This window comes from Triticum dicoccoides, chromosome 6A, assembly GCF_002162155.2.
Source record: "Triticum dicoccoides isolate Atlit2015 ecotype Zavitan chromosome 6A, WEW_v2.0, whole genome shotgun sequence".
NCBI classification, from domain to species: Eukaryota; Viridiplantae; Streptophyta; class Magnoliopsida; order Poales; family Poaceae; genus Triticum; species Triticum dicoccoides.
In genome coordinates, this window is record NC_041390.1 from 617960134 (window position 1) to 617974766 (window position 14633).

The window sequence follows — 14633 nt, forward strand, 5'->3', positions numbered from 1 at the left end:
CCTTGTTCGTGTTCGCCATCGTAATTACCGGGCGAGCTCTTGCTTGCGTTTACTTTATCTCAAGGCTGTTGTTTCGGCGAGTACATGTCAAGATTATTTCCAACAGACTGGCCTGAACACTAAACTACTAAAAAGTAACATTTCTTATGCACTTTTTCTAAATTTAAAATTTACTAAAAGAATTGGATAATACCCGCAACAAAGTGAGGATTGTACGCTAGTTCGTCCTAAAGCAGAAATAGTAAGGTGTGATAATCTTTGTGCAACGTATTTGTTAGAAAATGTAGTGTTCGATGCCAGAACGAAGCACATTGAAGTGCACTATCAGTTTTCTGCGAGAGCGTGGCAAATAAATTATTGAATACACGTGGGGTCATATTGTAGACAGGTTTACAAAGACACTTCTATAGGTTGAGGTTGAGAGAGGATGCTGAAATTAATACCTGTAAATGTACATGTATATATATCCTAGAGATGTACTACTTAGTTTAGGATGCTGAAATTAAAACCTGTAAAAGTACTATACTTAGTTTCTCTCTATTGTAGATAAGACTTGAGATGCAAGTTCTAGTTTGCTTAAACATGTACCAAACCGTGTAACTTATCTGATCAAGCTAATATAAATCAACAGGTACGGCCTGCCATCACACCCCCCGTTATATTTTGTTGCCCGGATCCATGGGATCAGACTCCCACAAACCCACCATCTGCATCGGAACGAACACCGTCAGAACGGGGAGGGGACTGTGGCGACTTATTCCATCACCGCGACGATGTCATCAGCACCTCAACGTCACCACTGGGATAAAGACCTTGAGGAAAAGAGAGTACACATCGGAAGGACAGTATATTTTTGGGGGGGGATAAAATGCAGGCCGCTGTCTACCTTATATATTCCATAATTTCAAAGCCATACCGAAGTCTGGGAAATGTTTGGTACATAGAATGTGAGCATAAGCATCTTATCCGGTTGAAAGCACTTAAACACCAAAAGTAGGAAAAGAAACATCAGCAGCAGATAGTCTATGCGGCCGTAAGATGGACAGTGTAGTCAGTGCCCTTGTCAGAGAAGGGAGAGAAACCTAGCTGACTTTATGTGGGAGGAGAGAAATTTGAGAGAACAGTTATAAAGAAGAAAATACAGACCAAATTGGCGAGAAGATATATGTTGAAGTATATATATTGCTGGAATGCTGGGTATGCATTGCTCAGCACGGACTAGCAAACTGGCATCATCTTACATACACTGACAGGCTGACTTACATCATTACAAACGTTACATTGATCAACACTTGGATATAAGTAGATAGATTATCCGGCATGCACGAATGTAGTTTACTATTGTTTTATTCAGCTAGGTACTCCGCCGAGGCGCCGTGAAGGCGGGTAAGCAGATTTTTGTGGTTGGCAACAGATGGCCGACTTACCGTCATGCATGTTTCAGTTTACATCTGACCAGGTGACAGTCACCTCGCCGACATTGGTGTCAAGCCCGAAGAACTTCCACACGGCGGCCGACGTGCTGATCTCGTTGTCACCGCATCCGTTCTCTGTGTCGCATTCGTCCACGACCATGGCCTCCACATAAAGCGCGTCCGAGCTACGGATGCCGATCTTCTTGCCGCACCGTAGGCCGGGCCCGTACCACTTGGAGGTCATCGACACCAGGAAGAGGGCGTCGCTATGGTACTGGCCGTCGCACGTCGCCGGCCCACCCTCCTCTCCTTGCTCGAAGCCATTCACCGACATCACAGCCGGGGTGTCGTGGACTTGGCCGGCGGCGCACCACACCTGCAGAAAAACAAAAAGGCTGAGAATCGCCACAGACTTGGTGGTGTTCGCCATGGTAACTGAGCTAGGTCTTGTGTTTGTGAGCTAGCATGCACTTGGCTTGCCTTGGATGTGTGCTTTCTATCAATGGCTGGGGCAGTTTCTTTATATAACCTCGTGCTGCAGCCTGTCGGACAAAGCGAGGGACGAGGTTACATATGTACGCATGCATGCGCGCCCCTTCGATCGTGTGAACTCGTCGTCCAAGCCTATCAAAGTAAGGACTCTCTCATCCCCTGCTCACACAGACTCTTGCATCGTTGAGGCCACGCTTATTTTTGGAGTTCATGGAGGCAGGGTCGCAGTGAGCCACGGCAACATGTCATAGGTAACTAGTGCGCCCTTTATTCTCAATAAATGGTATTTTGTACAGAGTGGGGATATATTACGCTACAACTAAACTTCTAAGTTCAGTATATATCGATATATTCATGCATATTTCTCCGGGCAATAAACAAACTCCCAAGGTCAAGCCAACTAATACTACTCTACTACAAAGATAATCAAGGGCCTAAGGATCGGGAAAGCGTCTCACACCCCGTAGGGTGCCGCGTGATGTATATTTATACGGAGGGGCTTATCCCTGAACTGCATATATACAAGTTGAACGGGAATACAGGACTTGCTATATATGAAACAGCTAGAGATAGAAAGGAATGTGGTTTGGTTTTATCTCAACCAAACCGTATACAATTACTCTTCTAGAAGACTCTAGACAATTCCCGAACGTATCTCCTAACACCCTCCCTTAATGACAATGCATCTAAGTTGAGTTTATGCTTGAATTCTTCAAATGGCTTGGTGGAGGTTATGTAAACCCATTAGCCACTCTCTCTAGGACGAAGTAGAAGTCTATCTCAATGTATTTTGCTCTTGCATGACACACTGGATTTGCAGATAGATAGGTTGCTCCCAAGTTATTACACCAAAGGCATAGTGTATGATTCAAAATTAATACCAAGGTCATCCCTCGCAAAAAAAATGAAGTTTATCAAGCAAACCAAGCAACTTAAGCAATAGCATTAGCAAGAGACTTGTACTCAACTTCAATACTTGACTTTGATACAGTAGCTTGTTTTCTGGCACCCCAAGAAACAAGATTAGATCCCAAAAACACTGCAAACCCACCTGTAGATTTTCTGTCATTAGTGCAGCATGCCCAATCAGAGCATCTGAGAAAGGCACCGATCAATGTAAACCGAGACTTTCTGATGGTCAATCCAGTCCCTAGTGTATACATTGCATATCTCAAGATTCTTTTGACAGTTGTCCGATGTATTGACGTGGGTGCATGTAAATATTGGCATACTTTGTTGACAAAAACTGAAAGAGCAGGGCCTGTCAAAGTTAAGTACTGAAGGGCGCGTAGTCAGAGTTAAGTACTGAAGGGGCACGTACAATGCTTCTATAGTTTGTTCTATATTCTGGTTCAAATGGTTCTCCTTCATGAACTGGTAGATTTTCTGTAGGAGCTAATGGTGTAGATGAAGGCGTGCAGTCCTTCATACCAATCCTTGTCAAAATGTCAGTGGCATATTTTTCATGCTTCAGAATTATGCCATCTTGAATTTTGTTAACTTCTATGCCCAAAAAATATTTCAAGTCACCAAAAATCTTTTAAGACAAATTCTGAATTTAGATATGTTAACAAGTCACTAGTAGCAGATGGAGAGGACACAGGCGTACCACTACGCAACAAAAGGAAGAATAGTTCGCTGATCAAGACACAAGATACCGCCCCTCTCCCCTCCCGAGTCGCCCCTCGCGTGGGCGGCCGGGAGGCCCCCAGATCCCGTCGGCCGGCCCTCCCCACTCCTCCTCCTCCTCCTCCCTCGCCGCCGCCCAAGGGCGCGGCCAGGCGAAGTCTGGTCGTCGCCGGCGGTGGCGGGGACTCGGGCCCTCTCGCTCGGGTGGGGCTGGCACGGCCCGGCGCCCCGGGGCCGGAGCATGGCGGCGCTTCGGCGACTTCGCTCCCCCACGGCAGGAGGCCTCGCGATCTGGTGCGTCGCGGTCGCCAGGGACGGCGGCGGCGTGACCGGATCGGTTCGCGGCGGCGCGGCCGGATCTATGCCTAAGCGTGGGCCTTGATCGCTGGTCTGCCGTCGACACGGTGGCGGGTGTGACTCGTCGGCAGCCGGGCAGATCCGCCGGGATTCTACCCTTGTCTGATCCTTGACAGCGCGGGCATCTCCGGGGGAAACCCTAGATCTCCTTGGGATCGAGCGATGACGGCAATTTTGCGTCATAGTCCCTCTTTAGGGTATCATTTTGGAGTTTACTCCGGTTGAAGGGACCAGCGACGTCGGTGGCGCACGTCTGGTGGAGCAACTGCCGATGAAAATCGCGCCGACTATGGTCATGTCGGATGATGACGGCGTCTTAGATGACGTTCCCTTGTCGAGACATCGTCGCGCGTCATCAGGCTCGGGATGCTCCGGGGGAAACCCTAGATCCGGGTCTTCCGGATCGGACAATGATGGCGTTTTATCGCTTTCCCTCCTGGGGGCATCGTTTTGGAGCAAGTGATGGCTAGGGCGATGGTGGAGTGGTACTTCATCTCACACATTGATGGCGGCGGAGATCGGCGGCATGGCGCTGTGGAGGCTCGGCATCCGATGCGCGGAGATGGACTCGTGCAGGAGGAGGTAGCTGCCTGGCGTCATGGTGATGTCGATGGCAGAGTGGCCAGACAAGGTAGAAGCCTCAATATGATCTGAAGACGGACCTATGGAAGATGGCGGCGACGACACACGAGTGCGTCTGACCGGATTGTGCCCTGATACGTCTCCAACGTATCTATATTTTTTGATTGCTCCATGCTATATTATCTACTGTTTTGGACATTATTGGGCTTATTATACACTTTTATATTATTTTTGGGACTAACCTATTAACCGGAGGCCTAGCCCAGAATTGCTGTTTTTTTGTCTATTTTAGGGTTTCAAAGAAAAGGAATACCAAATGGAGTCCAAACGGAATAAAATCTTTGGGAACATGATTTTTGGAATGAACAAGATCCAGGAGACTTAGACCCTACGTCAAGCAACCAACAGGGAGGCCATGAGGTAGGGGGGCGCGCCTACCCCCCTCCCCCCAGGTGCATCCTCCACCCTCGTGGGCCCCCTGTTGCTCCACGGACGTACTTCTTCCTCCTATATATACCTACGTACCACCAAATGATCAGATACGGAGCCAAAATCCTAATTCCACCGCCGTAACTTTCTGTATCCACGAGATCCCATCTTGGGGCCTGTTCCGGAGCTCCGCCGGAGGGGGCATCGATCACGGAGGGCTTCTACATCAACACCATAGCCTCTCCGATGAAGTGTGAGTAGTTGGCCTCAGACCTACGGGTCCATAGTTATTAGCTAGATGGCTTCTTCTCTCTTTTTGGATCTCAATACAAAGTTCTCCCCCTCTCTCGTGGAGATCTATTCGATGTAATCTTCTTTTGCGGTTTGTTTGTTGAGACCGATGAATTGTGGGTTTATGATCAAGTTTATCTATGAACAATATTTGAATCTTCTCTGAATTCTTTTATGTATGATTGGTTATCTTTGCAAGTCTTTTTGAATTATCTGTTTGGTTTGGCCTACTAGATTGATCTTTCTTGCAATGGGAGAAGTTCTTAGCTTTGGGTTCAATCTTGCGGTGTCCTTTCCCAGTGACAGTAGGGGCAGCAAGGCACATATTGTATTGTTGCCATCGAGGATAACAAGATGGGTCTTTTTACCATATTGCATGAATTTATCCCTCTACATCATGTCATCTTGCTTAAGGGTTACTCTGTTCTCTTGAACTTAATACTCTAGATGCATGCTGGATAGCGGTCGATGTGTGGAGTAATAGTAGTAGATGCAGACAGGAGTCGGTCTACTTGTCTCGGACGTGATGCCTATATACATGATCATACCTAGATATTCTCATAACTATGCTCAATTCTGTCAATTGCTCAACAGTAATTTGTTCACCAATCGTAAAATACTTATGCTCTTGAGAGAAGCCACTAGCGAAACCTATGGCCCCCGGGTCTATCTTCATCATATTTATCTTCCAATACTTATTTATTTTCATTGCTTTTATTTTACTTTGCATCTTTATCATAAAAATACCAAAAATATTATCTTATCATATCTATCAGATCTCACTCTCGTAAGCGACCGTGTAGGGATTGACAACCCCTTATCGCGTTGGTTGCGAGGATTTATTTGTTTTGTGTAGGTGCGAGGGACTCGCGCATAGCCTCCTACTGGATTGATACCTTGGTTCTTAAAAACTGAGGGAAATATTTATGATAATTTGCTGCACCACCCTTTCCTCTTCAAGAGAAAACCAACGCAAGTGCTCAAGAGGTAGCATGCCCCAGACCCGGTATGTGGCTCGGTTGGGGCTTCCGGCTTTTGATGTTAGGCCTGGGTGAGTGGTTTGGATAGTGGCCCAGCTAGCATCCCTTCATCATATGGATAGGAGTAGAGGCATATGTTGCCAAGATGGTGGATTCAGGTATATTATTTGTAATACTTTGTAAGGTCCTTGAGAATAATCAATAACATGGCCGTATGCATCTCCCAGATGCAGAGATCGGGGGTCATCCTCATTTTCTAAAAAAAGCAGACGGAGAGGAGCTTGCTACTATAATATCATCAGCTTATACGAGAGTACCATGCTCGTGCAACTTGTTTCAAGCCATAGTGAGCCTTGTTCAATTTTCATATGTTTGTTGGTACCTTGTCATCCTCAAAACATGGTGGTTACCTCATAATGATCTTCTCTTCTACAACACCATGTAAGAACACAATATGTATATCTAGCAGCATCAGATTCCAACCACTGGATACAATAATAGCTATGAACAGTTTTATAGTTGCATATTTTACAACTGGACTGAAATTAGCTGGAGCGGTAGCATGGAGGTTAGAGGCATGGCAGTGCTCATGCTTGGCGGTATCCTGTGGCGGTGTGATGCGCTTTGGTGGTTTCACGGGAAACTTGGTGGTGGTTGGCGGCGAGCTGTCTAGTGTGTCTGGACACATGGCTATGGCGATATTTGTCAGCAAGTTGTTGTTGGCGATTGGCTGGGCGAGCCATGGTGACGGTGGGTTTGGTGAGCTCCAGGTAAAAACCAGCTCGACCTCATTTGACGACGGCATGAGCGGCGTCCTAGGACATCCATCCCTCCTTGGAGGCTTTAATTGGAGCCCATTCACCTCCCTCGTTATTTCGGTCTCAGGCCCTCATGGTGAAAACTCAAGCTTCATTCTTCATCAGAGAGGACGTCAGCAGTGTTCCCCGTCGCTTTCCCCTTGGGGTGACGCCGTTGAGGTCCGGCCTTTTGTCCACTGGCAGTACCTAATGAGGCTTTGCAGCTTCGGCGTTGGCTAGGCGAGTGCGTGGCCTCTCGGTCAGTGTGGAAGTAAGAGCGTCTGCTTCAGAAATGTATTGTTCATTGGACGTTTATTTTGGTGGCTTGGGGGGTGGAGCCATCAACTAGGCTGGTTTGCGGTCTTGGGGCTGGTTTGGACGTCAGAGTGGCGACTCCAGAAATCTTCGGCATGTTGGGTGTTGGTTTTGGTCGCTTGAGCGGCAAAGTCATCGACTAGGCAAGTGTGTGTCCTCAGGGCCGGTGTGGAAGCCGGAGCAGCGGCTTTGGAATTTGTCATGGTATTTTAGTGTGTCGTCTCTGGCCATGGGGTCGTAGATTTGTCGTCTCGGATGGTGTGTAGCCTCGAAGTTGCTTTGTGTGTAGCATTGTATAAGGTTTCAGCCAATTTTTCTTATTAACTGGCCCGTTCTCTTCTTCTATGTGAAAAGGCGGAGCAACTTCAGGTTGCTCCAGAAAAGGGGCACCATTGGAAAATTTCCTATATGTTTTCATTCTTATGAGATTTCTTTGTTCCAAATGGTGCGTTAGTGTTTTTCATCATGTCTGGCAAACTACAATAGCAAAAAAGAATTTATTGCCATAGGCTAATTAACAACAATTGAAATGCGGAATGAAAAGATGCACTGCATGACAATCCATATGTGACCTGTGCATCCACATGTCTTTTTGTCAAGCATTTCTTTGGTGCATGCCCTCTTTTTCTCTGAGGTTGTCGCATGGGACAATCCAAGCACCCATGTTGTTTTGTACCAATAGATTTAGTTTTGTTTTCTTTGGACATGCCATTGCATGCGTCCACACTTTTTTTTTTGCGGGGGACTTCCTAGTTGTACTGTAATGTTATGGAAATTTAAAGGAAGTTATTCCTATTTGGCGATCGATGTAAACATGTGTACATGTTATTCCCAGTGTGTGTTTCTTATATACCCATGTAACGTTACATTGTTACTTCATTAGCATAGATTATGGTAAGATGATATTCTTTACTGGTGTACTTGCACCTAAATCATCCCGTCAGTATTTTCCTAGCACAATTTTAATTTTAATTTTTTGGGGAAGTAAGAATTAATGCTACTTTCATTTAAACACTACAGGAAAAAAAAGAGAACACAGAATTTAGCAGAACTTGTAATTATGTAAGGAGAAAAACACCGATCAAACTTAGCAGAGGATGTGGAAGTATATTGCTCATCGAAGACTAGCATGAGATCATCTTACATACAGTGACTTATACCGTCACAAACAAACTTACAATGGTTGACACTTACATATAAGCATATTATTGGCACACATCATGCATGTACGTATGCATGTAGTTTGTTATTTCATTGGGGAAAGACATTGAAACTGAAAGCAGATGACACGTTTTACCAGCACAATTGCAAAAACAACTGTTTCAACTAGACGTCCGACCAGGTGACAGGCACCTCGCCGACGCTGGTGTCAAGCCCGAAGGCATGCCACACGCCGGCCGACGTGCTTATCTCGGTGGTGCCGCAGCCGTTGTCTGTGTCGCATTCGTCCACGACCACGGCCTGCACGGTGATCCCGCCAGTGCTCTTGATGCTGATCACCTTGCCGCACCGGCCGGGCCCGTACCACGCCGAAGTCATCGCCACCAGTAAGAGGCTGTCGCTGTGGTACTGACCGTCGCACTTCGCGGGTCCACCCTCCTCTCCTTGCTGGAATCCGTTCAACGACATCACCGCCGGGGTGTCTAAGACATCCCCCGCGGCAAACCACACCTGCAGGAAAACTAGAATGCCACAGATCACCACGGCTTTGGTAGTGCTCGCCATTTGTATAATTGAGTCTATAAGATAGCTTGCAATTGGCTTGCCCTGGTAGTTGTGTGCTTTCTATATATAGGCTCTTGCTGCAGCATGCTGACAAAGTGATGGACGTAGTTACACATGTGCATGCGCGCCCTCGTGCCGCTCGTCAAAGCCTTTAGACGAATTAAGGACTCTCTCATGTCCTGCTTTCGCAGACTCTTGCATTGCTGAGACCACGGTTTTTGGAATGCACAGAGCTACGGCAACGAAGAACGAATGGTATTCTATCATGCATGTAATATACTATACGCATCCGCCGTCTTTCGATGCATTGAGATTTGTAATACTTTTTTTTGTTAAGACAAAAAATTTCTTGTTTGAGGATATTATATAATAACTTGGCAGATTTTTTTTCCCTTGTCCAGATGCAACATAATGTCTTGTTGTGTAACAGAAAATCCACACTTAAACAAGTGCACTCTTATTTGTTGATATGTAATAACAAAACATTATGATACATTTTTTGACACAAAAAAACATAGAGAAAATTATCTAATACTCTGAAACAAGAGAATCTTTGCCAGCAAAACCAAAAAAAAAATGTAGCACAAATTTCGAAGCAACAACGGAAAATGAGGGCGTGCACGATATATCAAGTGCATTGTAAAAGAACCTACTCTAGCTATGGCAACAAGTTGTTCTTGCCTCAGGAAATTAATGCTCCCCTCTTTTTTTAGTACAGCGCATTCAATAGAGAGGGGGGATATGGAAGCGGATTAGGAGCACTCGGGTGCTCCACCCCCCCTATATTCAAAAATAATTTAATACTTCAAAAAAAGTCAAAAAATCGTGGATGTATTTTTGAACCAAATATGACTAGGTATTGTACTCATATAAAAATTTCGGCCAAGGAATAATTCTCGTTGACTTCAGGGCAAAAAAAAATGAATTTATGACGACAATATAGCATGAATAGTACTTCTATCTAGCATTTTTGGGAAATCTTTGACCCCGGATACAGTAAAAGTCATTTCCTATTTAATCTTTTTATAAGAGTGCAATACTTGGTCATGTTTGATTCCATAAAAAATTCCGGGATTTTTTCCGCTTTGAGCCATCACCCAGGTGGCTGGATCCAAAGCCTAGGCCACGTGTGGTGGCCAGATCGGGCATCGACGGTGGTGGAGTGGCGCATGACATCTTGCGGGGATGGTGTGGCAACTTCGTCGGTCTCAAACAGCTCTTGAAGGTAGTGTGAGGGAGCCCTCGAAGCGAGTTGTTGGAGTTTGGATGACGCCTCGATGATGTCCAATTATAGATGATGTGGAGGATTTTCTGGACAATGTCGATCTTTAGCGATGGCTTGGACGGTTTGGGCTGCATTTTTTGGGGCTTCATCCATTTTTTGCTAGAGCTGCTCTTAGGGAACTGGTGCTTCCTCTTTCTCTCAATAAGGTGCATTCTACAGAGTGAGATGATATATTCATTTTTACTCCCGGATGCACTCACTCTGTTGAGAAAAAGATGGACTAAATCTTGATTTTTTACTCCAGGAGTTTACGCGCGCAATAAACAAACTCCCAAGTACATGTTAATTAGTTAATAGTATTTCACTACAAAGATGAACGTGGGCAAGATCCAAACAGGTGCGTGTAGTAACAACTTTGACAAATTAAGGATTTCATGCATACAGTTCAAAGTGGACGACCCAATTTACCGTGAACAATCTTATTCTTCAATATAGACAACCATTTCAAGTTGACATGCAGCCGGTTACGAACAATCGTTTCAGTTGATACTTTGTAGGATGTATGCACCACCTATTGCAGAGCACAGGGGTTTACCCTCTTTTTGGAAGAACAGGAAAAAAAGTACATACTTCCATGAAGGCAGGAACGCCGTTCACACATTAAGGATTTCATCCATGCAACCCAGCTAAAGACTTGGAAGTTTAAAGCAGACCACTCCATTTACTGTGAACAATCTCATCTGGTCATCTTCAAACAAACACAATAGTTTCAGTTAGTATCCAACCAACTAACGAACACCTCGCCAACATTGGTGTCGAGCCCGAAGGCCCTCCACACAGCTGCCGACGTGCTGATCTCGTTCTCACTGCAGCCGCTCTCACGGCCGCACTCGTCCACGACCATGGCCACCACACAGTGCCCATCAGCGCTCCTGATGTGGATCGTCTTGCCGCACCGGTTGCCTGACCCGTACCACATCGAACCCAGTGACACTAGGAACTGGTCGTCGCTGTGGTACTGGCGGTCGCAGCTCGCCGGCCCGCCCTCCTCCCCTTTGTCGAAGCCGTTCACCGACATCACCGCTGAGAATGTGTAGATCTGCCCGGCAACCCATGATATCTGCAGGAAAACAAGAATGCCAAAGACGGACACGACCTTGGTGGTGTTCGCCATGGCGGTTGAGCGGGCCCCTGATAGCTCGCGTTTGTAATATATCGTGTGTTCGCCATGTGTGCTTTCTCTTCTAGGCTCTTGTTTATATATATTTGCATACTTGCGGAAAAAACGACGGACGTAGCTGCACATTTGCATGCCTCCAAACAACACGTCCAAGCCTGCACACAAAACAAACTCTAATCTCTTTCTCTCGGCTGCTTCACACAAGAAAATACAGGAGACGAGAGTTTGGCCTTTTCTTCCTCTGCTTCTCTTGCACCGAGGCAAACATGATTACAACTCTGAAGTACTAACACACATGCATGCAGCAAGAGCAAAAAACTAGAGGGGCAGTCTTGCTGCAAACTTGAGCGACGGCAGCATGTCTGTAATTGTAAATGAGCTCTGACTAAACTTGCTTGTCCAAAAAGCTGTGAAATAGCACTTGCTAAACACTACATTTCAAGACTCCGAGAGAATGAACACCAAGATGGGAAAGTATGCTTTGCAACCAGATAAGAAATGTCGCGACCAACTTCACAATCACAGGTAGCTGTCCATTTTAAGCACATATTTAAGAAACGCACAGCCTGTATCACACACACAGATGCTTCTCGGTTCACTTCAAATACATGGCAAACACTTGTAAGAGGAGAGAACCAGACTCACACTCACACTGCAGCCACATAGATACAGTATAGGCTGCTGCTCAATTTACTACTGGTGTATCAAACAATCCACAGAAGCATGCACTGTGCGCGGCCAGGTGGATGCAAGCCAACTCAGCAGCAAAGCCACACTTGGCACACACATCCGCAAAGTCTGGGCATGTAGACACAAGCACATGCCAGTCAGCTTCTTATTCCAGAGCCACCAAAAGCTCACTAAAGCCTAACACAACAACACACCACAAAAGCAGTGACAGGGGATCTACCGTGTGAGGGCCGACGCACCTGAAGGCTGAAGCTTTCCCTTCCATGTTTGCATTGAACAGCCATCCATGAACCCGGCGGTGTCTGGCTATCCACGGGAGCACACGAAAAAGCCAAGCGCATGCAGCAGTAGCAGCAACCATAGGAGCACAACTATCCATCCAACTCCATGTCACGGTGGAAGAAACACATCGGTGCAGAATTCACCTAGACAGCAAGTGTGAAATGATAACGCAACGAAAAGGGTTGATTAACTAAATCCAAATGCCATCAGTGGTAGTGTAGAAAAAAAACAGAGATGGAATCATCAACGTGCATGCATACTTACTATCTGAGGACGGAAACACTGGGCAGTTTGTTCTTGTATCGGACGTCCAACTGGTCAGGGTTGTGGCTAGCCACCGCCTTGACACACACATCCTTCTCGATCTCTATGTCACCGGTGGCCATAACCGGCAGCAGATGGCACAGGTTCCAACATCCTCTGATCACGATGGTCATGACTACCGGAGGGATCATCTTAAACTCACATATATGTGTAATTTCATGTTCCTTTAAGGATGAACCTTTTTTCTCGATTTGTGTGTGTCATCCTTGCGTAGGGGCCATACTAATCTTCTCTGTATCGTTCCAATTTTATCGGATGTCTCCAAAGGGACCTTTACGGATGAACCTTAATGGTTGGTTGGTAATATGTGGCCTTTCGCCTTTTAATAAAGATCTTGTCATAGTTGATGGTGTGAGGACTTATAATGTGATAAAGTATATACGTTGTTGCAACACCAAAATCAGTGAAATATATTTCCTTTTTTTGCTGCCGATGACATCTCCTGGAATCTTGACTCCATAAAGTAAGAATTTAGATAACATCATATGTTCAGAGTTCAGTTCTTTTCTTATCTGAAACTAACATATTTTACAATGGGCATGATGGATGTTGCAGGTTCATTGATGACAGCCAAGGGTTCATGCTCGGAAAAGACTACATCGTGCTCCATGTTGTCGGCTCAGCTAAAGTCCTTCATCATGAGGAGATGGGGCACGTCGATTGTTAAAGTACACTTGGCAGGTGCATTTTGTGAAATTCTAGCCAAAAGATTGATAGCATGCTTGCCTGCTTGTTCTTTTCCGTTCAAATAAATGTTCCTTTTCTTATTGAATCCAAAGTAGCTAGCGGAGATCAAGTAAAAGGCTGTTGATTGACCCAAAGTTCTTTCCTCTACAAAAGAGTGTAATCTTAACCAATGATTGTTTCCAACATGCAAGGACGTGACCACACAAATTTATATATCTTAATCTCATATGCTATCAAGCTTTTCAAGTGCAGTTACCAGGCACCTTTTTTATTTAAGAAAGAAGTTGCTGATTTCTTTATTTAAATAGTTGATACCTAACTAGGTGAACGCCAAAATTTCTTTTCCCTATTCGTGCATGTTTGCTAGTACTATTTGGTTGAACTGATGCAATTTGCGTACTAACAAGTTTTCACTTTCGCGACGTGGGTGCAGAGGTGATCGATGCTAACTAGCACGGCCCGGTGGAGCTGTGCTCTTCAACCACTCGCAGACGGACTTCGCCGTGAAGCCTGGTTGTCACGTCACATAGATGATCGTCCAAGTGATTTCGACGCCGGAGGTCGCCGAGGTGGAGGACCTTGACGCCACCGTCCGGGGGAGGGAGGATTCGAGTCCACCGACTTCTGAACTCCGAGTCTAGGTAGATACATCTAGAGAAGTGGTCTGTTTAGGTTGGTGGTAGACCACTAGGGAAGATACCCACCTTACGATGATGGTTGTGTGTGTCTGATGTTAAATTGAATCTTGAGATGGTTCTGTGACATGTTAAGTGGAATATTGAGATGGTTCAGTGACATTCGTTTGTTTTTCATTGGACGTATTACTATTCATGAATACTATATCTAATTTTTATTTTTTAATTCGTAAATTGTTAGTAGTAGCGTGGGGAGGAAACTGAGCGCTACTAGTATATATGATACTAGTAGCGTTGGTTGTTTACCCACGCTGCTACTATTTCATTAGTAGTAGCGCGTGTATGTAATAGCAGTAGCCACTGGTAGAAAAAGGGCCTGTTGTCCCGGTTCGTAAGGGCCTTTAGTCCCGGTTCCTAAACCGGGACTAAAGTGTCGGTACTAATGCCCTGTCCCTTTAGTCCCGGTTCAATCCAGAACCGGGACTGATGGGCCTCCACGTGGCCTGTGCGCGGAGCCCAGGCAGGAGACCCTTTGGTCCCGGTTGGTGGCACCAACTAGGACCAATAGGCATCCACGCGTCAGTATTTCTGTGGCTGG

The 14633-nt window shown here is 45.8% G+C and overlaps 1 protein-coding gene and 1 non-coding gene across 2 annotated transcripts; both read right to left on the reverse strand.

Annotated features, from left to right (window-relative positions):
- Positions 1-1440: 1440 nt before the first annotated feature.
- On the reverse strand, positions 1441-1845 carry LOC119316141 (putative ripening-related protein 7). Its single transcript, XM_037590490.1, has one exon. It carries the CDS (start codon positions 1843-1845, stop codon positions 1441-1443), a length of 405 nt encoding a protein of 134 aa, XP_037446387.1.
- Positions 1846-12881: 11036 nt separating this feature from the next.
- LOC119319703 lies at positions 12882-12984 on the reverse strand. Its single transcript, XR_005154580.1, has one exon. It is a non-coding gene; the product is annotated as a U6 spliceosomal RNA (small nuclear RNA).
- Positions 12985-14633: the final 1649 nt, after the last annotated feature.

Coding starts and splice junctions, on each gene's coding strand:
- LOC119316141 (XM_037590490.1), bottom strand. CDS start 1,845: ATGGCGAACACCACCAAGTCTGTGGCGATTCTCAGCCTTTTTGTTTTT.